Source organism: Drosophila novamexicana, unplaced genomic scaffold, assembly GCF_003285875.2.
Source record: "Drosophila novamexicana strain 15010-1031.04,08,12 unplaced genomic scaffold, DnovRS2.1 tig00000008-arrow-pilon, whole genome shotgun sequence".
NCBI lineage: Eukaryota > Metazoa > Arthropoda > Insecta > Diptera > Drosophilidae > Drosophila > Drosophila novamexicana.
Window position 1 is genome coordinate 6,007,441 of NW_020824765.1, and position 26,637 is coordinate 6,034,077.

The window sequence follows — 26,637 nt, forward strand, 5'->3', positions numbered from 1 at the left end:
GGATCTACCTTAAGTCCACCAAAGAAGAGAGATATACCATACATTTATTTGAAATGTCTGGCAGGCAGACAATTTGTCGAGACGGTAGCATAACACATTAGTTTTATGGTCGGGTATTATTAGAATCGGAATTCTCGCCGATGACAAAGGGAAAAGGAAAACAAGTCCATTTGCCAGATAAGCCGGCGTCATAGAAATCCGCATTAACTAAGTAATTATAAATATCATTTTAATGAAATGCCCCTAGCTCATTAGGCCTTATCGCCCATACATATATGCATATATACTATATCAGCGTTCAGTGTATTTATTTCTAAAATTCATTCGCTCAAATATTTCAATTTTAATATACCCATTAAGCAGTTGTGTGCACCCGTAGGGCTATGTGCCTAAAATCGCATGAGACCATTTTTCGGGGTGTGTTTATTTTTTTTTTTTTTGTGTACATTTAAACAACAATCAATGGACTTTGATTCCAACCCCCCTGATGAAAGCCAAAAAAAAAAAAACCTACGAAAAGTTAAACCAAACCAAGCAAACCAAAATATGAAGAAAGTAGTTATACCCTAAGCTGTATAAAAAGCAAGTGAGCATAAGCGACTGCATAATACCTGTTCCCAGTTCAATCTTCGCTTAAAACGGAACATTCTGTTAAAAGATACCGCAAACATTATTAGATTGTTTATTAGAAAAGCTTAGCAATCATCTTGTTCAATTAATTTCTTTATTTATACAGTAAATACATTTTTGTCACGCGCGAACTATAAAACCAATATACCCTTTTCATCATTGTGAACGCGTTTAAAAACTGCGCAAAAGTCAAAAACGCGGCATAAAAGAAATGTTAGCACACACACACACGCGCATACGCACCCTCCACTGCGGCATACGCACATGTGTTCCCACACGGATCTGTTCCCAGCAGCTTACACAGCGATCGCTGCATGTCCAGGCAGCGGCAGCGACAGCGACACCCCACAGCGCTTGCCAAAATAATTGGCAATACGCTGCGCTCATATGCCCAAGCGGAGAGCGCGTGCCAATCACAGTCTCTCCCGCTGCTGCGGCGCCGCTCAAGGCAGCAACGCAGACACCGAGTCAGCAGTCAGTTGAACGCGAATCGCAGACGCTAACAGACGTATCTAGAGCGCGTGCGTGCCAGCAGCAAACAGAGTAGTATCTTGGGCATACAAAAGCAGCCAACACGCGCAGTGTTCTCTAGCTAAATATAAAAAAAAAAAAAAAAAAAAAAAAACGAACAACATTTCGACAAGATATTTTATCGAAATGCGCTACAACAACTGATAATAAAAACGGCGCTGTAAAAAAGAATCTCAACTTGCGAGTGTTCCAAAGATTTTCTAGTGCAAAAACTTGTTTATTTCGCAATTTTGTTCAGTAAATTGCAAGCCAATTAAAAAGTATAACTAAAAAAAGAAAGAAACGAAAACAAAAACAGCAAATTGTGCAGGAAAAATCTGCAAGGGCTAAGTGTGCGAGTGAGTGCATTGCAAGTTGTTGTTGTGCATCTTGCTGAGAGAGCGAGCGAGCGAGCGAGAGAGAGAGAGAGAGCTTTAAGTGCACTTGACAGCTGCTGCTGCTGCAGTTGACAGTAGCTGACAACATTCCATCGAGTTCTATCCGGTCCTAGACGCATCGCTTGACGCTTGACTAATTGCCAGATATCAATTATGACAGCGGAGACACTTAAGCCATTTATAACACCGACGAGTGCCGTTAATAATTTTCCGGCCAAGCAATCGGGCACGAAGAGGAAAACCAGACAGCTCATACCGATTATCTTGAGCATTGTTGCACTCGTTCTGGTCGCCGGCATCCTCATTTTAACGGTTGGTATTTACAATTTAACATGCACTTTAAAGTTTAGTGCCCCAATCGGAAATACCATTTCACTCGCTTATCACTAAATGTCGAATCGCGTACAGTTTAATCAAACTGAGTAACCTACGACACCAAAGTGCGTAGCTGTCAAAAAGTTAATGTTTATAATTGTTCAAAAAAAAAATAAATAAATTCAAATTCAAATCGAGCATATAACGCATATTTTACGATGCGTGACCGACAGCCATTCCGGTTGTATAAACTATAATTTGGCACAAGCTACACCTAAACAAATCCCCCCCACCCCCTCCATAAACAAAACATATCTACAGATAGATAGACACACAAAAATCAAATATAAAACCCGTCTCAGTTCGGCTTCGGATCTAAATTGAAGCGTGTCTTTAACCAAATCGTTTCCTAATGATGATCATAAAACCCAACAAGCTGATGATCAGCCGAGACACAGACTAGCTGGCGACTGGCTGCTTATAGATCTTCTTCCTCTTCTTCTTAATCTTCTTCTTCTTGGTACAAACATGGGAACTACACGGGTGCCAAGAGACGAACTGTTTGAAGTTCAAGTGGTAGCGTGTGTTTTTTCAAAAGATTTGTTTAGTTTTGTTTATTTAAAAAAAAAAAACAACTGGGAAATACTTAATACTACATAAAAAAAGCTGACAGAGGGGGGGGGAGGTATATAAAGTAGAGGGGAAAAGCAGCAAAAATATTCGTAATCAGCAAAATATATGATCGAGTCGCAATTCTCATTCATCTTTTCTTCGTCTTTATTTTATATACACTATTTAGAATGTTTTCAATGCGTCCTTGCTCTTTCGTATGGAAATATAGAGAGCGAAAATTACAGGGTATAAGGTAGTTGAGCAAATGACAGCGGAAGGCAATTCCATAAAGCAAAGCTAGGTATCTTTGTCTGTCTGCCTGCACGCGAGGCCAGAGTGAAGACAACTCGTTGCTGTTTACAGGGTATCTACTAAGCGAAAACACGCGACTAGAGCAACCTTGGGTTGCCACATCATTTATTTTCTATACATAAAGTCCAGTTGATATTTCGAGGTTTATCTGTGGGTTTAACCATTTATATGTCTCACTCGATAAATGCTTTGTCAACTTTATATATAAGAACTATATAGCACATAAGACTGAGCTCAGATGCTGCGAAGAAGAAGAAGAAGAGAAAGAGAGAGAAGTTCACATATTTAGTCCGTATTCCGATAGCTGTTTGCTCGACTATCGCGGAATAGTATTAAATTTGCATTGCTGCATTTTAAACCGAACAAAAGAAGCAAAAAAAACTTTGACTGCGCACTTTGCATTTCATGCGCTGAGTTCGCATGCCCTTTGCAGTGGGTTTCTGAAACGGAAATCGTACAATTGTCAATTGTCAATTGACTTGGAAGCATTTCGGCTTTGGCTGCCATGCCACATAAATCTTTGTTAAGATTTTTATTCAATTTCCCTGTCGCAGCACAAAAGACCGATTGGTAGCAATTCTGACCAGGGCAAGAGCAGGGGTGGAGGGGTGAGGGGTGAGTGGTGAGGGGGGTGGGAAGTGACCCTCATCAGCGATGGTGAAAGTGGAAACACAAAGTTTTCGATATTGCATTACGTCGGCTACCAGCAAGATTTATGTACGTCGCCTAATGGGAAACTCGTTTACATTTTGGTATTATCCACAAGACTGTCATAATATGTGGGTATAATGTGAACTTTAAGTGTTTACAAATGGAGCAGCAGCAGCCACAGATTGCTGCAAGTGAGCGGCAAATGAAATCGAAGACATAAGTGGCAAATGCACTGAGCGAAAATGGCAACAAATCAGTCGAGAATTATAAATCACTTTTGTAGTTTCTTGTAAGTATAATTGAAAACATAATAACAATGTAAGAGTGCTCTAGTCGGGTGTGCACGACTAGGGGCTACCCGGAAGCTTCTCGCAACTAGATCAGGGGAGGGGAGGGGGATGAGGAGGTAGCTATAAAATGAATGATACTTGATCAGCATGTACTATTCAAGAAGCTACATGTCGATTTTAGTGACTCTAACTCTTAAAACCTAAGAGATTTGCTCAAAAAACAAGATTTCGATATCGATTTTTATCGATTGCTTGGAAACTGTGCAAGTTATCGATTATCGAAACTCGTACTGCGCGGGTACTACTTAGGAGCATCTAGGTTCCAAATTTAAAGTATATAGCTGTTATAGGTTCTGAGATCGACGCGCTTATGCGGACGGACGGACGGACAGACGTACATGGCTGATCAAGAATATATATACTTTATGGGATCAGAGCTGCTTTCTTCTGCCTGACACATACATTATATGCTATTTAACCACTGTTCCAAAATTAGAGTATTGTTTCGGTTATACTCGAAGTAACACGTCTCTTTCTCTCAGTGTACCCGCGGCAATGGCCTTGTGCCTCGGCTACGCTCCTATCCCTGCCACATGTGGGTCTCTTTTCACGATCAATGCGAAAGCTTAATTCAATAATTTGGTAAACAAGTTTCATAATTTATTCACACACTCATCATAAGAACTCGGTACACATGTCTGCGAGACTTTTGAGTACTCGTTGCGAATCGACTCGACTCGACGCGGCTGGAGCTTAGCTTGGAGCTAGCCGCCTGCGGCCTGTCATAACCGGCGGACATTGGGTTTATTTTATGTTTTTATATATACATATTTTTTTTGGGGTGCCGCCTTTGGGCGAAGACGAAATAAATGAAAGAAAGAAGCACTACGTATATAGAAAATAATGATAGGAAAAGGCGCTGACAGACTCGTATTGAGCAACGCGTCGAAAGTTGCGGCTGTTCGCACAGAATGTTAATGATCCATTAAAAAGATTACGCGCCTCGACGGCGGTAGACTATATTTTGAGCAATACCCAGCACATGTACAACTAATCAAATAGGGTAGTTCCGATCTCTTCTAACTAAGAAAGAAATATTATGTTATGATTGAGAACAATATAAAGTATTTAATATTAAAAAATATTAATATATATTTTGTAGGTTTTAGTTAGACGAATAAAAAGTAATTTATGAAAAACATGCAGTTTTTAAATGTTTCTTGAATATTCTCAATAACCAAATAGTTAAGGCTATTTGTCATTGTTTTTAGAGAAAAACAAAAGACATTTGAGTTACAAGTAATGTTCAATATAACTCTATAAGTTGCCGAATCTAGATTGAGAGCATTTTTATTTCATGTTACTTTGAATTCATTTTAATTATAGAGTATTGCCTAGTTGAAATAGAAAATAGAATAAATGAAATTAGAGCAGAGTGCATTTAATTTTGTATATTTTGATTTCCTTTAGATTATAGAGTATTGCTAGTCGAGCAAGTTGAAGTTTTGAGTGATTTTTGTTCAACCTAAATAAATGAGAGATTAATTAGTTCGAGAAAGTAGATTAATATTTAATATTTTATTTTTTTTATTTTATAGAGTATTATATAGTCGAGCGTGTTAAAGTTATGCGTGCTTATTTGATGAAACATTTCAGATTATAGAGTATTGCCTAGTCGAGCATGTTGAAGCTAAGCGTAACTCTTTTTAACTTATACAGAGTATTGCCTAGTCGAGCATGTTGAAGCTAAGTGTGACTCTTTTTAACTTTTACAGAGTATTGCCTAGTCGAGCATGTCAAGTTAATTGTGATTACTTTTCGACTTATACAGAGTATTGCCCAGTCGAGCATGTTGAAGCTAAGCGTGACTCTTTTTAACTTATACAGAGTATTGCCTAGTCGAGCATGTCAAGTTAACTGTGGTTACTTTTCGACTTGTGCAGAGTATTGCCCAGTCGGGCATGTTGGCGTGCAACGTGATTATTTGTTCATCTGCTGAGCGCGACGAAATCTTTCTTTGCTTGTCGCGGGGTTAGCTCGCTCTTCTTCTTCTTCTTCGCGGAGGGGTGCTGGTGTCAAAGTTCGCTGCCTGGGATTATTGGATGTGTTTGTTTTAGCACCGTCTATCGCCCCAATTAAGGCTCATTACAATAATTGTGTACGAAGCTGAAGATAAGCGCAAAATGACTCAAAAAAAATAGAAGAAAAATAAATGCTTATCGCGTTGAATTCAATTCGAAATTGAAATTGATTTTGCTTGAAAAGAATATCTTTCAGCTCTTTCCCTGCTTTTCGTTTTTGTTATAAGTTTTTTACTTAATTTCATTTTGAATTGACCAAGAAAACATTTACATATATTGCGATATGTTTACATTAGGCTCTTTAATGACTTCCCTTTGCTTGATGGAGAATAAACACATGATCAAGCTGTGCGCGTGTGTGTGTGTGTGTTTGTGTGTGTGTATGTGTGTGTGTGTGTGTGTGTGTGTGTGTGTGTGTGTGTGTGGCTATAGTCAAGTGATCTCATAGACAGACACACACATGGATTATTTATGACGCAGATCTATATGGCGCATATATATATATATATGATTAAAGAACTCTCTCCCTCACTCTCTCTTTCTCTCTCTGTCTCTCTGTCTATCTCTTGCAGATCTGGCAGACGATACGGGTGCGACAGCTGGACACGGATCTGGCCAGTCTGCGGCGGGAAGTGGACAGTTTGCGGCAGAGGCTGGGCATTAATTATCTGGAGGACTTGGCGGAATTCCAAAAGGAGGTGAGTGCCAGTCTGACAAGCTCAAATGAAATATATATATATATATATATATATATATATATATTCTTATCTATTAATAATTACTGTTGCGTCACGTAAAATATGAACAGAACAAAACTATATGGGACACTTGTATTTATAGATATACGTGCTGAAATTCAAATATCTGAGAAATTCTTTACGAAATGTTCGCCTTGTGATATATGTTTATTTGTGTGAGAACAGCCAGTTGATCACTCTGCAAATTTATTAATGGGCATATATTTGACAAATCACCTGAACATAAATCACACAAGTCAGCCTAAGACCAAGATAAAACACTCAATTAATATTTAATTGACTTTGTTCTTGTTCTAAGCACAATTTATGTGCTAGCTGTGGCAGATCTTTTCGGAGATCTTTCACACGAAAATCCATTTGAAGGCAATTGCCATATGGACTCTATATATATTATTGTCTTATTCAAAGAAATAACCTAGAGAGAAATAATTATGGACTTTGTGTTGACTGATCTGATCCGATCTGATCTGATGTGATCTCATCAATGGCACAGATCGCTTCAAGATTCAAGATTTACCCATGCATATGTGAGGCAATCTATAGAAGTATAAGTGTAATACATAATGCTTATATATAGTTATATATATATATATGTATAGCGTCGCCCCATTAGGTTCTCTAGAGAGTTGGTAAATGAGTGCGCGTATTTTTAAATATGAAAAACTACATAAATGTATTTGAGAAATGTGCAAGCTCTGGGGACCTGGCAGCATCATCATCATCATCATCATCATGAGCACAAGTCACGTACTTGTGGCCAAGTGATTGACCCAAAATCTTATGGCATCCACTTTGCATTGCAGTATACGAACCTGCTCATTCATGATCCCAACAAGCTGGACGACCTCGAGGGCGAGGAGGACGACAACGAGAACGATGATGACGATGATGATGATGATGACGACGACGTCGGCAGCTGGGTCGACAGCGGGAACGTGGACGACGACGACGACGAGGATGAGGATGCGGGCAACGAGCGCACCGATTACGATGAGTATCTGGACTTGATAAAACAGGAAACGGACGACACTCGCACGACAGTCCAGGGCATCCAAGATGGAACCGAAACAGCTGCATCCGCCTCCGATTCCGCCGCCGCCTCCGGCTCCACCTCGGCGGCGTCCAATGATGATAATGTATTTGACGATTTCACCAGCTATAATGATTCCAAAAAGAAGAAGGAACGGTAAGTGTTTCGCCAGCTCCCGTTCAGTTCCTAATGCTCTAACATCAGAACTCTAACTAGAAACAGAAAATCTCGCTCCATTGCGGAGTTGCGCAATGAGCTGCAGAGCAACGATCTGGCACAGATTCAAAACAACCAAAACCAAACAGATGCGCAGATAAACAAGAGGTAGGTGACAAGGGTTCAATTTTCAAAAAAAAAAAGAGTATCCATTCGCGGTCTAACGCACAAGCCAAACGATGTTACCTGCAAGCAAACACAATTATATATAAACATACCTGAATTCCTGATTGGCTTTAACACACATTCCTCGATGCGTAGAAGTCTGCGCTTGGTATAAGAGCCAAACATACACACGTATACACATACATATACAAGTGCACTTAACTTGATCTGTATATCGTATAAGAGAATTTATACATGAGCTCGCTTATCCGTTTCAGAAAAGCTTCATAGCTCTCTCTCTTGCGCTCCCATGCTGTCTGTATGCTTATTAAATTCTCATGGCAACTTCAAAGAACAAGAGGAAGACTACTTGACTGTATATACATGAGGTCGACTATCCGTTTAAGAAAAGCTTTCTAAATCTCTTCCATTCGCCGACACTCTCTGGATGCGAATTAAGTTCTCATGTCAACTTCAATAAAATACAAATACGCATGCACATGCATTTTTAAAAGCAAAGAACAAGAGGAAGACTAATTACGCACGTTTGTATACGCGCAGAGGATGCGACCGATCAGCAGGACAGACGCGCGCCGACTGAATTGCCTGACTAGGCGCACGCCTACGCTAAGCCGACATTCTCACCAATACTAGTTACAAATAAGAGAGAACATAATGCGCGCTTACAACTGAGCACAAAACTAATATAACGGGATCAAATGTGCTGGGACCAATGGCATGCAAGCGGCGGTCATTTGAATACTCGCTCCCTCTCACATCATTCACAATAGTTGTTCTTTGCATTGAATTTTGACTCGCAGAGGTTTTCTTCTTTGCGTAACGCGTTTCATGAGAAAATGATAACGCCGACTGCCAGGTTAAAAAACAAAGAATAAGACTTAATCCCTGCAAAGCCAACTTATACCAGATATATTATATTTTATTTTATCTTTCCCACAGCGCTGTTACCTCTGATAGCACCACTGTGCACCACCTGCACCGGCAGCGTCCACGAGTGCGTCAGGGCCGTCAACGTCTTTTGGTGCGCAAAGGTGGGTATTAATTTTGTTCTATCTTATATAATATCAGTTGAATTGGCAAAGCTTGTACCATCAAAACTATTGCATCATCCATGTGCGTTTGTTAATTCACAGGCGAATCTCCTGTTTCAGCGAAATCCGCCGATTACAATGCGGCCGGCGGCGGGGGATCTCTCACGGCTGCAGCCCATTTCCACTTGAATCGGAAGGTGCCGCATCACCAGGCGCCCATTCGGCTCCACTGTGAGTAGAAAAATGATACCAATGTGGCTTGAGACTAATCTCTGTGTGTTTGGACAGCTTATGAGGGGGACATGTATATGGGGCATGCCACCGCCAGCAGCGACAATCAGTGGCAGCAGCATTTCAGCGTCAACAACGGCATCCTGACTGTGCATCAGCCGGGCCTCTACTATGTATATGCCCAGATCTGCTATAATAATACACACGATCAGAACGGCTTCATCATCTTCCACGGGCACAACGCCTTCCTGCAGTGCCTGAACACGGTGCCGACGCATATTGATAAGATACACACCTGCCACACGAGCGGCCTGATCCAGCTGCAGAAGGAGGAATCGATACATCTGCGCGACATCCATCGAGATCGCAATGTCATGCTGAGGGATGTCAGTAATCGCAGCTACTTTGGCATCATCAAGATCTAGATGCGCTTCACGGGAATCTGAAGAATTTAAGCTTTAGTAGTTGCGACTACTCAATTAAACAAATACGAATACGCATACGCATACAGCATAGTAGATGACTAATTTAGGGCTAGCTTTAGTAACATTCTATTTACACAAACTTATATTCATAAACCTAACTCTAACATGAACAGGCTTATAATACCATATTTATTTTGTATATATACGATTAATTCAAATTCTGTATGAGAATTGCCATAATAAAAGAAGTCAATCAAATAATAGAAATTTTTCGATTCATTTCAATTCCCAACAATTTACAGATCCGCCAGGAGGAGTATCTTATGATAATGAATAAATAATAATATATATTCCTGGATTCATTTCGTTGACTATGAGATCAAAAATGGGTAGTTGCAAGATTTAGAGATCAGTTCTCGGATAAGAGCTGGATACATAGTACTTATAGGGAATATAGAATATTACAAGGTTCTACAGACAATCAAGAAGCAGCATAACATAAATGTACATCAGGAGAACTCCAAATGTCAGAATTATGGATGGTATACAAAAGGATGGATCAATAAGTAGTAGTACTTATGTAAAAAAAGAGTGACCTTTGAAGACTATCATTATTTATAGTTAGTCAAGTTAACTATTTAAAATTTCCAGAAATTCCTGAACTGGGATTTGAACCAGGGTTCCTTGAACCAGCACCTTATAAAGCAAATTCACCTTATAACTCTACGTCTAGATGATAGACATACATCTAATGTTTCTTTGAAACATTAAACTATTGAATATTTAAATTTCGACATTACAATTTATTCGATTTTAGTGGACCTTGTACATAGTATATAATATATGCCTGATGCCAAGTCAAATATTTTGTTTAGCCATAAGTCAGCTTTAACACAATCTGAGAGTGTGATTATGGCAAATATTTGCTCAAATTCTAAAGCGTTTCTTTTTTTTTGTATTTATAATGCAATTATTTCTGACTCTGAGCTGTTTTTAACAAATATTTATATTTGCTTATCTACTCTTACTGCACCTAACTCTAACAATTTCTGAAATTCTCTTGTTAAAACTTGTTGTGTACATTTCTAGCTAAGGCAAAGAGAACAACAAATATCCCTTAAATACCAGACCTTAGAGTATGCAATTAAGCCTTCATATTAAACCCAAGCACATGCTGCATTATAATAAATTAGTAAATCCTTTGGACTTAGCAGAGAATTTTCTAGCAAAAAAGCCGCACATTGTATGTGTGGCAATTGTGTTCGTTTTATTATTTGTCAACCACAAAGCAAATGATTTTGTATCTTTTTGGACAGCTGGTTGATGGCCAACGGCAAAGGACCTGTGTGTGAATGTCCACAGGATGTGACGTCAAATGGAATAATTAAGTTGCACTCGCACATGAGAAATTGTATGCATTCCAGGTCCAGTCCAGGGGAATCTCAGCCCGGGCTGAATGGCCAAAAATAGATGCAATTGAAGCTAATGCAGCTTTAAGCTGCAAGCAACCGACGCATACATAAACACAAATTGAGATCCGGGACTCGGCCCGGGTCCGGCTCTGGCTGCGGAAGTAATTGCCGAATGAATGCCATTTGGCAAGTAACAGGTGGGCGGTTTTTCCTGCTGCTACTGCTGCCAGAAGCAACAGTTCGGTTCTGTGCAGAAATTTGGGGTTGGCATTGCCCCAGGCTGTGGCAACAACAAACTCAAACAGGCTGTTCTGTTGCCAGGCCTACCTATACCAGAGTATACCTGCCGCGTCCTGCCCATGCGCAGTAAACCCATCCAGCTTTCGATGCATCCAAAGCTTTATTTCAGTCTTCACGTAGGCGTCCCTTCGTTCTGGCTGTGTTTTTCCTTTCGATGCGTCAAGTGCAGTTTTGTGTCAACATTTTCCAGTTATCTTAAGCAAATTGCAAAAAGTTTTTCCTAACACCATGGTAAGTAATATTTATTTTTCTTGGATAAACTGTGATTAACTTTCACATAATATTTGGCTAAGTTTGATCTATTTGTTTAGATTAAAACAACAGGTGTCCCATTTTTTATTTTAAATAATTAATTAAATATTTGTTTTTAACAATATTTTATTAAAGATTTCGAATAAGAACTGTATTTAAATATATTTAAATCTAACTGGCGAAAAAACTCCTTCTATACCCATATACCATACTCAAGTTAGTATAAGGTTTTATCCTCTTTGCAACTGATTTTCGTTAAAATAAATTACTGATTTTATTAAATATTGTTTTATATGATTTTCTATGGACCAAAAAATGTAAGTGCGCAATTTCGAGACCTTGAGTTTCAAAAGCTATCAATCGAAACTTTTTAACTGTAAAGCACGAGCGCAAAAACATAAATCATATATTTTCATAAATTTTCCAACTGCAATGCATTGTTGACAAAAGGACATTCAGCCTTGAAAACGTCTAAGTTAATCCATTAAGTAAAATATATTCCAATAGGAACTTGTCCAATTAGCCAATTTGTTAGAACTGCACGCTTTTCATGCTTCAACTACGCCTTCTCTTGCATTATACTGCGCACTTGCCTAATTAATTTGTGAATTCAACTGTAATTTCATTACGAGTTGCGCTTCAAAGGGCACACACATACACATGCATATGTGTGGCAAGGCTAAAGAGCACTAATGAAGTTTTCACAAGAAAAACCAAAGCTCACGGGCACACAATGTGAATGGCAACAGAGGATGTGCGTGGATATTAGTATGCTTCTACCTGAATAAATCTGTTCAGATGCAAGCGCAATGCTGCAGCGAATGAAATGCGAGCAGAGGGCAACAATAACAATGCGACGCGGGCAGCGCAAATCCGAAAGAGATAACACTCAAAGGCAAATAACAATAACGGCAAAGAGCTTTTTCAAGCAACAGCTTCGCCCACGCTCTCTCGAGCTCGCTCTCTCTCTCGCTCTCTCTCTCTCACGCTCTCGTTCAGTGTGTCTCTCTTTCTGTTCAGTGTGTCCGTCCACTGCGTGTGGACTGTGGACTTTATGTGCCGTTATTCGCTTCCTTTCGTGCCGCCTGGCATTGTATAAATTGCAGAAGCGTCGCGCATTTGATGTCACTCTTGGTTCCGTCTTGACTGTGGCTGTTGGCAGAGTTGTTGTTCAGCCGCGAGCGAGTCCTTGTGGCAATTGTAAGAAGGCGTAGGAGTGACGCCATGTTGTGAAAAGTGTCTACCATTTTTATTTGCCGTCGTCAAATACAAAGAACACACACACACACACACACACACACACACACACACACATAAACGCAAAACAAATACTAACTGCAACGCAAAAGCATTAAAAAGCCCAATTACAACAAGGAGCAAAGTGCAACTTTTTTCACACAACCCAGCGACAGAGACGTCCAAAAAAAGAGGAGCTGTCGCGTCCATTGATTTGTTTATTGGTAAGCGTGGGCGTTGTGTCAATAAGTCAAAATAAGGAATGGGCCTTACACTCAATATCAATGTCTCCATTTGCCAATGTCTATGTGTGTCAATGTTTAATACGAGGCTTTTGTGTAGCCCGCTTAACTGTTGCGAATGCCAAAATAAATTATTTAGCTGATATTAAAAATTAACTCGACAAACGGTTAATTAACAAGAAAGTGAAGGAAAGCTGCAAAAACGGTTGCCCGTCAACATCAAAAGGTTCACTGGCTGCTGCCTACTTAGTCGCAGCCTCTGGCCCAGTCAGTATATATACACTCTGTATATATGTATACTCTACTCAAGCTGTGCCATCAATTGAATTTGTCACCAAACTTGATTGCCTGGCTCGCAAATGCATATCCATCAAATAAATCGAATTATGTTGCCAATTTGCATGTTCTGCCCAGCTTCAATTTAGACTACGCTCGACTCCTACCAAAGCCTGTATGTATAATATAAGTGACAGCTAATGAAAGCTGTCTATCAGAATAGCCAAGGCACACACACACACACACGCACACACACTTGTATAGCCTGGCACAATACTTTAATTTTATAAGACTTTTGAAGTGACTTTCATGTACTTCTTATTGAACATCAAGCATACGCCCAATGGTACATGTTTTATGTTTCATATTTTTCTTTTTAGAAAAAGTTGCGACAAAAGCAACCGCAAAAAACTCAACCAACTTTTTGCTTTACTTATTTATAAGCAGCAACAACGTCTATATAGTATCAAAAGCTAATCAGAAAAAGCAATTTTCGCATGTGTTTTTATAAGTATATGTGCTATATATATAAATATATATATGTATATGTACTTTGAGGTTTGCGGTTCTGGGTCCTGTTGCTGTCACATAAATTGCAATTTCTGCGTATTCGCAATTTAAAACTTTTCAGTTTTTCCTGTGTACTATAAAGAAAAAAAGTGTCAAATTTGCATATAAATAAATTGCTCTCGGAATTAAACATGAGAAACATGTCATGTTAAGTTCGTAGAAAACAATATGTCAACTGTGCATATTAAATCAATTATTTCGCACAGAATTTGCTGGAAGCGTAGAATCGGATATCAAATTGCTTTATTTTAATTGCAAAACTCAATTGAAGACGCACAGGATGCCAAATCAAATGCCTTTAGACAAATTCCGAAATGGTTTTGAATTTCTAAATCAATTACAATTCGTTTTTTAGTCCTTGATTTATTTGCCTTATAACGCAACGGTATTCAAATATTCAAGGGCTAGATTTATGTCTTTTAACCTTTCTTTAAATTTATGCCCAATTGCTTGGGCGAATACGTTATGCAAATAAAAATCTGGTTTTTGGCTGCTGTTGAGCAAAATATAAGTATAAACAAAGGGAAAAGGAAATAAAATAAGTTGAACTAAATTAATTTGATGCTTTTGCGACTTTGCTTGGGCGCGTTTAAGCGGTACCAGGACGCGGCTGAGACAACAGGCAGTTAGGCAGCCAGGCATCAGTAATAATATTATAATATTATATAATGAAACACAAGCAAACTAAAAAACAACAACAGCTGCAGGCGAGACGCTCTGCAAGTGGGCGGGGCCGCCTTGACATTTAATGGCGCTTAAAGGCAAACGTCTATCATAAATTCCAACGCAAAATGAAAAGCGAATTGTGGCCAGGGACACAGGGGCATATATATACGATACAACACCACGAACTCTGGATGTGTACAGCTCAGTTCTTTGCCGTGAAGCGACCGCAGCGAAGACAGCAACAGGCAGCAGAAGGCGGCAATGTGGCGTATGCTTTATATTGCGTATACGTCAAGTGTGCGCCGTGTTTTGTTCGTTTTGGTTTGGGTTTTGCTGCCATTCTATTCATCACGACAACTATAGCATACTTTTGTGCGTCACAAATAAAACGTTCGCCCGGAAAGGAAACTGGTTGTCATTGGCACATATCAACATAATTGTCGAACTGCGTCGCCAGCAATGGAATGTTGGCAAAAACTTGGCTCCAACACATAGGAATTTTATCGATTTATCTGTGTGGGCCTGCGTTGCTCCTGTAATCCTCTGCGTCAGCAGTTCATTAACAGTCCGGATGAGAAAATAATTGAAATGCCTGATGCCGAGTGCCGAGTGTGCTGCCTCTTCCACAATTTGCATAGTTATGCGCGGCAAACACCTGACGAACTCCAAATAATTATGTTGAAAATATGTAGAGCTTGCTACAGTGGTAGCTCGCTTGAGCGAACAAACTGGCGAGCTACCGAGCGTAGGAATATTTTAGCATAAATGTTTTATATTATATTATATAATTTTTGCTGCTGTGTTTTTCTCAACATCCTCTTTTCCTATATTATTTTTTATTAGTTTTTTATGGTTCTGTTTAAGCAAGCGAACTTTCACTGTACTTGCGGCATTTTGTGTGCCATTAGGCACGTCTAATGAATTGGTGACAATGAACTTCTAAGCCCCATACTACCTGCCGCCCATCCATTTGACACCTGATAGCACACCTGCTGGCGTTTGCTTTAAAGTGCAAATGTAATTAAAAGTTTTGTCCCAGGGATTTTTGTTACTTATGCGAACCTGAAACGTGCCGCGCATAAAATCATATTAATGCGTTTATCCTTTAAACTCTTTAGCCGCACTTCTAAGGCAGCTGTCGCCATGGCCGGCCAATTTGTTGAAGCTGTTGCCATCCTGGGCCTGCTCGGCTGCATTGTCCTGGCGACGCCCCAGCGAGCCGCCTACTCGCTGCAGGCGGCCGTCGATGAGCTGCATCGCCGCGAGGCTGCCAAGTATCCATTGAACGCGCCGCCCCCCTCGGCACACTTTGCTGCGGATCAACTGGACGATTGGGACGAAGGTGAGTCTGTCAGTTAATTAGCCGGCCGTGTCACTTGAACCAAAGAGCTGAATAGTTAATTAGTCGAATAATTGGCATTAACTGCAGCCGTCAAAAGACTAATGAGGCGGGCAGAATGAACAGAGAGAAATCGTTGGATCAAATGGAATGCGAGGTTTAGTCCCTCACTTGAATGAATTGCACTCGAGCAGCACCAGTTTATAGTGTGTACCTTTTAACTAGTAATCCCTTCTAATTCATTACGAAGAATTGAAAGCACTTGCGAATCACAGTAAATCACATTCATTAGATTTACATTTTTTTGCATTTAAAATAGTCAAGCAACATATAATTATCACAGTTGCTTTTAAAATGGCACCTTTCTATGCGATTCTCATGTTTGCTAGCTATGCCTGAGCATTTTGATAACTTAATTGTAATCTATAAATCAGATCGAGAGTGTAAATGTGAATGAATTAGTGGAAGTGAGAGCGAAAGTGAGATGGAAAGTTAATGAGGTAGGCAGAAAGACCACTTGTAGATAGAGTTTGAGACAGAGAGAGAGAGAGAGAGAGAGAGGGAAAGGGACTGGTAGAGAGATAGAAATAGTGGGAGTTATATAGAGAGAGATCAAGAGTGAAGAAAGAAGAAGAGGGAGTAAGAGAAAGAGAGCGAGAAAAAGGAGTAAGACAAGAATAAGAGAGGGAGTAAGAAAGGAAATGAGAGAGTGCTTAAGAGAAGGATTAATGAAGTCGAGGCGCAGAGACTTACTGCAATTCTCATGATCGCAAGCTTATCTAACATATATTAACGTAATATCCATATGAAAAAGGGACATAAAAGTGTTGATAAAAATGTCTTTTTCAAGTCCACCCTGCTCTCTCTATTCCATAAATATTTCTATGACTAATATCAAGTGACTGAAATGCGTCAATGCTACTTAGATATTTATTTAAAGAATGATATAACGAGATTGTCAAATTTTAAGCCCAATGCACATTCACGTGTTCGTGACGTTTCTCAGCGGGGGTAAAACGCATAATCTCAAGTTAATCCGAAATGGCAAGTCAGGTCGGGACAGGACAGGGCAGGACAGCTGTCAGCTGCAGGCAATTCGATAAACCAATCCGTAACTGATAGCCGTGGGAAGAGGAGGAGGAGGAGGTGGTGATACAGCATCAGCTGGAGCCCGCATGTACTCGAGCACGTGACCCATGGCCTGGCTTCCAAAAGTACACACTCACACTCACAGACATGACCCCGCACGCGCCCCGCCCCGCCCCGCCCCCGCACAAAGCACACTTGATTTTCATTTTTCCCCCGCATTTCGTCTCGTTTTGGTGTTTCTCCATGCACAATTGCAGATAGCGATTTATTTGGCACCGGCACCGGCAACAAGTATAAGAATCGGAATCGCCATAGAATAAATAAAGCACTTGCCAAGTATTTAGAGCGCGAGAACGAGAGCTTCGAGCCGGGCCTAGGCGCCCCCTTCGATGGCTACGAGTTCGACGACGAACGCGAGCAACAAACGAATCCCAGCAATCTGTTCGTGGACGAGAAGCGAAAGCGCTCCTCCTCGCCCTTTAGGGAACGCGACGAGCAGCAATACGGTAAGTAACCCCTGGATACACTCGCACACACGCACACACGCACGCCCAGACCCATCTGTAGGGTATTGGTTAAGTTATATGCTAGATGCGTGTCCACTTGAGTGCCTCAAATGGATTGGGATAACAATGCTCTTCGCTTTGCAGCCAAAATCACTTAGCTCAGATTAACTTGTGCTGGAGTGTAGGTGTCTATATGTGTGTGTGTGTGTGTGTGGACTTAATCTCAACTCTCTTAGTCGAATGATGAATGCAACGAGCTGGAATCAGGCACAAGCATCCTGCCAGCCTTCCTGTCATTTGATTTAATAGCTATGCCTGAAAGGTCGCTAACAACTTGATGCGTGCCCATAAGCTCTACACGCACACACGCGCACACACACGCACGCACACACACAAGCGCACGCACACAGAATTAATTATAGAAGCTGGATTTATAGTCCGTTCCTGTCAGAGCAACCTGTCGCCCAGCAACTGATTTAACTGAAGGTCAAAGTACTGACACGAGCCTTGCTTTCTTTTTTCACACACACACCCACACACATGCAAACAGAGACTGGTCCGTCCGTGTTCCGTGAGCGTGAGAATCTAGGCGGGAATGCAGGCGCCGCCGGCGGCGATCAGTCGCACAGCGAGCTAACCGAACAGTTTCTGCGCGAGATCGAGGAGGCCGGCGAGCACGATCGCCAGGAGCGCTACAAGGCGGCGCTGCGTCAGCTCTGGGAGAAGTATCAGCAGCAGGAGAACGAGCTGCACGGCAAGGTCCAGGATGAGGAGCCCGAGGAGCAGCAGCTGTTCGAGCAAAAGAAACGCATGCGCGTGCCGCCCTACTATCTGCTGATGCAGAAGAAGCGCTCGTATCCGGTGCTGCCCTGGCTGCCGTACAATGCGGACAAGAAGAAGCGTTTCCCGGTGGCCAAGCGTGCGGCGGGCGAGTCGCCGCTGGGCAAGACCGACGAGCGTGTCGCCCAGGAGCTGAGCGAGCTGTTTGGCAGGCCACTTGACCAGCAGCAGCAGCAGCAGCAGCTGTCGGAGGAGAAGAAGAAACGCTCCACCGAAGAGCAGCTGAAGGCGGCGCCCACCACGCTGCTGCCGGAGACAGCGGCTACGGCCACGGCTCTGGGTGATATGCGGCTAGAGATCAATTTTCAGCGCGTGAACGTCAGCAATGGACTGGCCAAGGAACCGCCGCCGGCACAGCCAGCGGCACCGGCACAGCCCGCAAAGCCGGCCGGCACAGGTGAGATGGTCATGCATGGACATGCGGGACATCATCGCAAGCGCAGTGAGCATCACTCGGACGAGGAGTACGGCGAGCACGATGAGCACGAGGGCGAGGGCGAGGAGAGCTCCGACGAGGACGATCACGACGAGTTCGACGAGGAGGAGGAGGGCGAGGCCGACGGCGAGGGCGATGCTGGGGATGCTGGCGAGCGACGCCGCAAAAAGAAACGTGCGGCCAGCGCCAAGCATATGCATGGCCCCGGCGTTGGGCATCTGATGCTGCGCGCGAAGAAGTCCATCGATTGGTCGCAATACTTTGGACTCGATCGCAAGAAGAAGTCGGAGCAGATGTCCGAGTAAGTGCAGCCGTTCAAAAGAAAAGAGCAGGAACTCGCCTAGATTTTCCCCCTTCTTTGCACAATTACAGAGGCGCGTCGAAGAAGCGCAGCGATGAAATCGGCAACAACATTAACAGTGAAGGACCGGATGGGGAGGCGCACAAGAAGAAGCGCGACATTGATCCCGAGAAGTTAGAGAGCATGGACAAAAAACTACAGTCCATTGAGGATTTCATCATTGATGAGACCATCAAGTACACTGGTGCCCACGAGGGCATCAAGAACCAGGACGAGATACGCAAGCTAAAGGAGCATGTGCTATCGCGTCTGGCCACCGCCTACAGTCTGGAGAAGATGCGCCGTGCGCTGGACAAGCTGCGTCAGTCCGTCGACGCTGAGAATCATCTGTTGCGCAATGTCATCGAATCCGACTCGGAGGAGAACACGCTGGACAACAATTGGCCCAACAAGAAGCGCTACAGCGTCCGCAAGGAGCTGGCCGAGGAGCAGTCGGAGTAAGTGCAGCCGACTAAGTGGAAACAGTCGAAGCTAATCTCTGCTCTTTAGGGAGCCGCAGCAGCAGCTGAAGAAGAAGCGCAGCGGCTTTATGCGCTATCCGGAGCAGCCGAACACCATGGACGAGGCACTGACCATGCAGGGCACACCCTACGAGACGCTCAACGACGCCTATCTGGGCAACAAGAACTACATCATTGGCTCCAATCAGTGCCCAATTATCGAGTCCATGGCCGAGCGTTGCCGCAGCGTTGACCTCATCTCCGGCGACTTGAACCAGGAGCTAATGCCCCTCTGCGGCGTTCATCAGATCTGTTATCTCTGTGTAAGCATTCTCTCGATGATTCTCTAATCTCTAGACGATCCACTGATTTTCGCACTTATGTTTTTGCGGCACAGGGCGCCTCGCAGGTGGCCTGCGACTACCAGTACCTGGCCGAGGCGGACACCATCTGCGGCAGCAGCAACGAGTGCCAGGCGGCGGCACGGTCCGTGCTCATGATATTGCGCGGCACGCCCGGCCGCCAGCTGGGACCGCGCGAGTGCTTGAAGAATCCCTGCCTGTACAGGGCCATGCGGGAGATTGGGCTCTAAGCGAGCCGAAAGTTTCACTAAAAGCCAAAAATGCAAAACATTTCTTAACGTCCTTTTGTGTGCGTTTCAAAAGAAAACAACAAAAATACTACAAAAAAAAAAAAACAAAAAGAAACTTTGCTGAACTAGCAAATCAAATATTTGATTCAAAAAAATCGATATATATAAAACCAAAAAAAAATATTTATATATAAATGTGAAGAAACCTTAAATATTTGGATAAATTTTGCTGTTGCCAGAGAAGCAACAGTTCAACTAGGAGACCTAAAATACACTTGAAAAAAAAAGAGAAGCTATAGGCATACCAAATGCGATTTTCAAAGCAGCATAATATTCATATACCAGAGTTTAAACGATTTTTCGATTCGCCAAGCAGTAGGCACCAGATATAGTCCTTGAATACAATACTAGATGTTCAATGTTTCCTTTGGAGTGTGGACAGCTAATTTTGATTTGGAAGCACATTTAATCTATATATATTACATATGAATGTCTACAAAAATATATACAACAACAAAAAAAGCATATTATAATCAAAATATTCATATGGTATATTCATAAATGTATTAACAATTAATATGTGTACAAGTTCGCAAAATAAATAACAGTAAAAAAAAGAAAACACTGAGAAAAATACAGAATACACAAGCAACTCACACAGGCAGCTACTTAGCCGATATATATATATATATATATATATATATATATCTTTTAGATACCGCCCATTAAATGCAACACAAACAAAAGTACATATACATATTTATATAGCTAAATCAGATGTAGAGGCATAATTGACGCGATGCACACACAAGACACAAATAATGGAGAAATATCAAATATATATATTCAAAATATAAATTTTGAACACATTTAGCGTATATGAGATGGTAACTTGATAAATCTTTTTTAAATGTATTTTAATGTTTTCATGGAGCCCATAACAAATACATTTATTTGAAAGAGTTAAGAACCTCGAGTCAAAAACTTAAGAGCACATTCTTAGAAATGAGATCTTTAATACACTTAACTGTGAGGTTTGCAGGCGAAAATTTTGTTGTTGTTGTTTTGAAATTTTAAATAAAAAAAAAAAATGAATAACAAAGAGATGGCTTGAAAAGATTTCGCGAGTTACTTATTGATGTCATATAAAATATTCATGATATTTATTAATGTGCGCGAGCATGTCTACGAATAAACATATACTTAAATGTGTTTCAGTGTAAAAACAATAAATGAAAATAACTAAGACAAATATTCTTTAAAAATCTATAGATGTGATTATATAATGAACATAAGGCAAAAGGCAAAAGGCAAAATAAAAACACAGTAAAGACAAAACTAAACAAGAACAAAAAAAACAAAACAAACAAAAAACAATATTGTATTGAATCAAAATATTATTATAAATGTATTTACATATATATATATATATATATATATATATATATATATATATATATATATATATATTGCTGGATGTATAATATGCTACAGTTTGACAAAGAATTTAATGAAAACTCTTATATGACAAATATATATCTATATATACGTATTGCTATACAGTTATAAATGTAAAATATATAAACGAGGTCTCAGCCAATGCGTTTTAAAATTGAGACAAATCTAAAACGGCATATAATTCAAACGGTGTCGCCTGAGACCTCGAAAAAAAAAACAAATTGAACTCGTTTTATTTCTGGACATCGGGCTTCGTGTTTTTTAACTGTACATATTCGTAGAATTACTTCGAAGCCTAAGCAGCTTAGCCTGTTTGGGTTTTCGAACTGATATTCGAAGAGCCTCATTTCGAATTGAGCGCGCAGCTTTCAGTGCTGTAAAAGCCTGACAGCTGTTTTCAACAGAGTTTGCATTGCTTGCGTTGTCCGATTCAGAGTTGTCATCCCAGCTGAGTTTGCCACATCAGAATTAGATTGTTGCTGTTTTGTTGTCTGTTTAAACAATAACACCATATCAAGGTACAAATTTGTTCCAATAAATTAATAGTATGTTCTAAGCAAAAGCAGTTGTGAGCTCGTCTGACTACTAATGTAACTGCATTCAATGTGATTAAGGTTCAAATCGTCAAAACTTTGAACACGTCAGATCTATGTGCAGCATCCGCAGCGGCCGATAAACAAACCAAAAACATTTATCAATCGGAACCGGAGCAGTGTCTATGAAGCAGCTGCACAGATAAAGGCCAAATAGTGTCGTATTAGCCACGAAGTTGCCGACGCGTTGCCAGTTTTTGACGAAGCCAAACAACACAAACACGCAAACATGGCAGAAACAACAAGCATTGATGTCAGCGGCGAAATGGAGGTGCCGCCGCAACGTCCAGCTGGTGGTCAGAACAGATTCAGCATCGATATGCCAAAGTGCGTAGCCACAGGCACTTCTCTTAGGAATGCAATTAATACCACTTTATGTTTCCCTTAGCCTGCCTTCATTGTCGAATTTGCCCACTCCCTTGGAGTTGATTCACATGGTGCGACGCTCCCTGCGCCCGTGGACTGTGTTCTTCAACATCAACAATTTTAAGACTGCGGTCAGCATGCAACGACTGCAAAATCGAGTAACGCGTAATCTATCATATTTCCAAAGCAACTATATATTCATATTTATAGTGCTGATGATCTACTGTTTGTAAGTGTAAATATTATTGTCCATATTGGAGCGCAGCTGTTTAAACATTTGTGTGCATCTCTTTTTAGGATTACATCGCCGGTTACTCTACTGGTTATAGCCGCTGTGGCATATGGCTGTCACAAAATACGCAGCGTCAATAACAATGTGAATATCGCGGGTTATTCCATGTCGCCGAAGCAGCAAGTCATAGCCTTGAACATGGTAGCGGCACCTCTGCTATTCCTGGCTGGTGCTGGAGCTGTGCTCTTTTGGACGCTGGGCGCATCTTGCTTTGTGATATGCCTGCATGCGGTATTCTACAATATTGACGCAATCGTAACCGAGGAGAACGAGTTATTCTTAGCGCAGGTCGTCTAATTGACGAGCCTCCTACCGAAACTGAGCATGTAGAATCTTAAATCTGTAGCAAGTTAATTGCCGCACAGGGGCCTTATTAGACAATAAGTTGCAATATATATATATTTATATCGAAACCGACTTGTAATTAAGTTTTATCAATCAGCGACAATGTTGCTTTAGACGTATTAAAAAAAAAAAATAACCGTATACACCAACAAACATGTTTTTTTTTCTGTTTTTTAATAATTGCACATTAATATGTATATATATTGTGTACTTTAAGCAATTTGGCAAAAGTATCGCAACAGTAGAAAATGTGGAATGGTCAGAAAGTATACACAATCACATGGTAAAGTGGAATAAATAAAACATGTATAAAAACAAATTCACTGAGGTATTCAGAACTAGAACTAGGAATGCTTCGTTAGCTTTACAAAATAGATAAGTCTCTTGGTCCAGGTGTGTGTGTGTATGTGTGTGTGGATGTGTGTTTTCTGTCGCCTAGGCGAACTGCGAGAGCGTTGTCGTCTCCTGATCGTGCTCCTCATCGCTGGCATTCTGATCGAGCTTCTCAAAGCCATTGCGATCGAGCAGGCCGCCCAGCTTAAAGCCCTCGGTCTTCTCCCAGGCATGCCGGCGATTGTGTGTGCCGAATGGCAGGCAACCTGTTGAAACCGCATCAAAATGACAATTTAATTGGGAAAAAACAATGGTAATGCACAGAAACATATATATATATATATATACAGGGCATGCACTTGTCGTTCTTTCACTTGCGTTAATCAGAATTTCATTCATTCGCTGCAATTTAAAACAAACAAACAAAAAAGAACAAAAGACACTTAAAAGTAGATTATTTCTTACATTGTTTAGAATTGTGTATGTATTTTGTATAAAAAATATAGGTATGTATATATCTGTACACAAAAAATGAGATTACAAAATGAGAAACACGATTCTTGTCGGAGAAACTGGCAAGAGGAATGCATGTATAATCAACTTAAAAGTAAATTTTTGAAACATTATACACACAACTACATAATGGAACTGGAGTGTGAATGGTATTGGTTAGCACAGACTTTGATTGGAAGCGGCCAGCTCGCGATAGACCAAATCACTGGGCGGCATCGAGCTGATCACTTGATTACCTCGTTTGCGGCGGCGCGCCATAATCAGCGCCAGAGCGAATGTGGAGCCGGCAAATAGGAGCATCATGGACGCCACCATTATGGCCTTGCCGCTGGGATGATGGCGAGTCTGTGTCGCATCCACATCGCTAGCCTTTACAGACATGTCGCTATTAGAGATTTGCTTTGTCGCGGACAGGGACATGGGCTTGGCCAGCGATTTGTGCACAAATTTGTGTATGCGCTTGGGACTCAGTTCAGCCACATAAATCGTATTGCCATCCTCAGTGACGGCCACATCGTGCGGATTCTCGAATTGCAGATTGTTCGGGCCAAACTTGGAGACCAACTGTTTGGTGCGCATGCTCATCACGAACCCATGCACTTCGTTGTGGTCCTGCGGGGGGGATACACCCAGTTCGGCGGTGGGTCCGTTAACGATCACCAGCTGGCCGCCTAACAATTAATCATACAATTCAAATACATTTCAAATTGGGATAAGTAAGCAAGACTTACCCGCTGCAGGTGTATAGGCCATGCTGAACAGACGATCGCCAATGAGCGGACTATGGTATTGGGAATGAAAAGTGCCATTGTTCGAGTAGAAGCACTGTACGCGTCCATTCTCACGATCGGCGGCACACAGCAGCTCCAGTTCGGGCACCAGGGTCAGTGCATGTGGAATGGCAAAAAAATTGGCCGGTGCCACATCATAAGAGTAGCCAGAAAAGGAGTTTTGTCCCCAGACAAGTATCTGTTCGCCCTCCTTTGTGTATTTAATAATGCGCGCATTACAATAGCCGTCTGCTACGAAGAAATCCCCATTGTTCAGCACCGCCACAGCGGTGGGTTTGCAGAATTTATTTGGACCATTGCCCGAATGAAAGGCAGTGCCCAGTGTCAGAAGTGGTTTGCCGCCCTCGCCACGCGGCGGGAATTTGAATACCTGGTGCATAGCGACATCGGTGACCCAAACATTGTCCTCAGGATCAGTGCTCAAGCCGTGCGGCAGGTAAAAGCTGCAAGCAAAAAAACAATCAAATGTAGCAAAACAAAAATAATGGATGCAATGGATGACGCTTACAAGTTTTTACCCCATTCGTAGAGCACTTGGCCAGAGTCCGGCTCAAGGCCCAGTACAGTGTTCTCTTTAATGGGACCTCGATTGCGCTCCTGATATACGTTCGCAGTGTTAAACGTCGTTTGATCCCAAATCCGATCGACTCTGTGAAATATGACCACATTGCCGGCCTTGTCGAAGCTAACCGCGGTGACGGCGCCCAGTTTCACATTATTCGTTGGCCAGCTATTCTGATAGACATAGGCTGATAAAAAAGAAGGGATTCAGTTTGACGATTAAGCTAACAGCGTAGGGTGCTCACTGGTGTTCAGTTTGGCTAACTCAGTCTTCACATCGGTGACTTGCGATTTGGCGCGTTGGGGCCAATTAATTTCGGCTGCGCCGACACCTTTCAGCATTTGCTGTAGCCGCTCGCTGTTGCTCCCGCTGCCAACAGCGACATTCTGCAGATAACGTTGAGTGCTTTGATTCTGTGAATAGATTAAAATAAACAGCGTATAATTCAATTTGTCACGGGAGCATAAATTCCTCTAGGTACACACACACACACAAGCTCATGTATGTGTGTGACGTCAGAAAACAAAATCAATACACAAAACATCTGTGTGCAGGTGCAAAACATATGTTGTCGTATTTAGCAGGAAACAAGTTAATTATTAACGCGAAAATCACCTCGTTCACAGCAGCAGACGTAGCTAGCGTGCTGCAGCCAGTCCAGAGAATGCCGATCGCCAGGTAAAGGCTGTAGCTACGTATACAACTGTTGGTGTTGTTGTTGTTGCTGGAGCGCTTCATGTTTACTCATGAAATTTAAGAGCCAATATTCCTGTTGAATTAAGCCAGGTTAAAATCTTCTTTGTAGCTTTTGTTCTTGTTTATTGTATTCCCTTAGGCGTGCCACGCGCAAGTCTTCGGAAATTTTCGCGTCTGGTCAGGTCAATACAATTAAATATTGTAGTCAAACAATCGACATGCTCGCGACGTTTTAAGCACAGTAAAATGGCAAGTTGCGAGCAACTGGAATGTTATTTGTGGCTGGCAAACTGCTTAAACAGCTTCAATTCCTGCGAATATGCACAGCAATTGAACACTTTTGGCAATAAATGATTTATGTAGCTGCAGCAGCCATTTTAACTGGTTGATTGTTAGAACAGCTGGAAGAGTGACCAAACTAGCTAAAGCGTCAAATGTCTTTTAAAATTGTGGTCACCCTAACGATAAGTTTGACTACGCGTCTATCGATTGCGGAATTTTTAAAAATTAATCGT

General features: G+C 41.6%; 4 protein-coding genes across 11 annotated transcripts; 3 read left to right on the forward strand and 1 right to left on the reverse strand.

The window, feature by feature from the left end:
- Positions 1–1,129: 1,129 nt before the first annotated feature.
- Positions 1,130–9,857, forward strand: LOC115761632 (protein eiger). 4 transcript variants are annotated; one of them, XM_030703465.1, is made up of 7 exons: positions 1,130–1,850; positions 6,372–6,497; positions 7,361–7,743; positions 7,792–7,911; positions 8,869–8,960; positions 9,063–9,191; positions 9,249–9,857. In XM_030703465.1, the coding sequence occupies exons 1-7, from the start codon at positions 1,692–1,694 to the stop codon at positions 9,614–9,616; spliced, it is 1,377 nt and encodes a 458-aa protein (XP_030559325.1). In that variant the 5' UTR covers positions 1,130–1,691; the 3' UTR covers positions 9,617–9,857. The 4 variants fall into 4 exon arrangements, with proteins under 4 accessions (XP_030559325.1, XP_030559350.1, XP_030559333.1 ...); XM_030703490.1 differs by having other exon boundaries at positions 9,081–9,191; XM_030703473.1 differs by having other exon boundaries at positions 7,804–7,911.
- Positions 9,858–11,467: 1,610 nt separating this feature from the next.
- Positions 11,468–20,301, forward strand: LOC115761955. 3 transcript variants are annotated; one of them, XM_030703997.1, is made up of 7 exons: positions 11,468–11,559; positions 15,689–15,912; positions 17,256–17,504; positions 18,055–19,081; positions 19,153–19,578; positions 19,631–19,904; positions 19,979–20,301. In XM_030703997.1, exons 2-7 carry the CDS (start codon positions 15,714–15,716, stop codon positions 20,171–20,173), a joined length of 2,370 nt encoding a protein of 789 aa, XP_030559857.1. In that variant the 5' UTR covers positions 11,468–11,559; positions 15,689–15,713; the 3' UTR covers positions 20,174–20,301. The 3 variants fall into 3 exon arrangements, with proteins under 3 accessions (XP_030559857.1, XP_030559873.1, XP_030559866.1); XM_030704006.1 differs by lacking the exon at positions 11,468–11,559 and adding an exon at positions 12,737–13,040; XM_030704013.1 differs by lacking the exon at positions 17,256–17,504.
- Positions 20,302–22,088: 1,787 nt separating this feature from the next.
- LOC115765480 (prenylated Rab acceptor protein 1) lies at positions 22,089–23,376 on the forward strand. The gene is made up of 3 exons (XM_030709071.1): positions 22,089–22,551; positions 22,613–22,819; positions 22,888–23,376. The coding sequence occupies exons 1-3, from the start codon at positions 22,454–22,456 to the stop codon at positions 23,177–23,179; spliced, it is 597 nt and encodes a 198-aa protein (XP_030564931.1). The 5' UTR covers positions 22,089–22,453; the 3' UTR covers positions 23,180–23,376.
- A 51-nt stretch (positions 23,377–23,427) lies between these two features.
- Positions 23,428–26,530, reverse strand: LOC115765458 (peptidyl-alpha-hydroxyglycine alpha-amidating lyase 1). 3 transcript variants are annotated; one of them, XM_030709026.1, is made up of 6 exons: positions 26,042–26,530; positions 25,671–25,839; positions 25,373–25,613; positions 24,805–25,307; positions 24,310–24,744; positions 23,428–23,826 (listed from the first exon to the last, which is right to left on the reverse strand). In XM_030709026.1, the coding sequence occupies exons 1-6, from the start codon at positions 26,162–26,164 to the stop codon at positions 23,663–23,665; spliced, it is 1,635 nt and encodes a 544-aa protein (XP_030564886.1). In that variant the 5' UTR covers positions 26,165–26,530; the 3' UTR covers positions 23,428–23,662. The 3 variants fall into 3 exon arrangements, with proteins under 3 accessions (XP_030564886.1, XP_030564905.1, XP_030564897.1); XM_030709045.1 differs by having other exon boundaries at positions 23,429–23,826; positions 24,241–24,744; XM_030709037.1 differs by lacking the exon at positions 23,428–23,826 and adding an exon at positions 23,937–23,962 and having other exon boundaries at positions 26,042–26,529.
- Between the last annotated feature and the right edge of the window lie 107 nt (positions 26,531–26,637).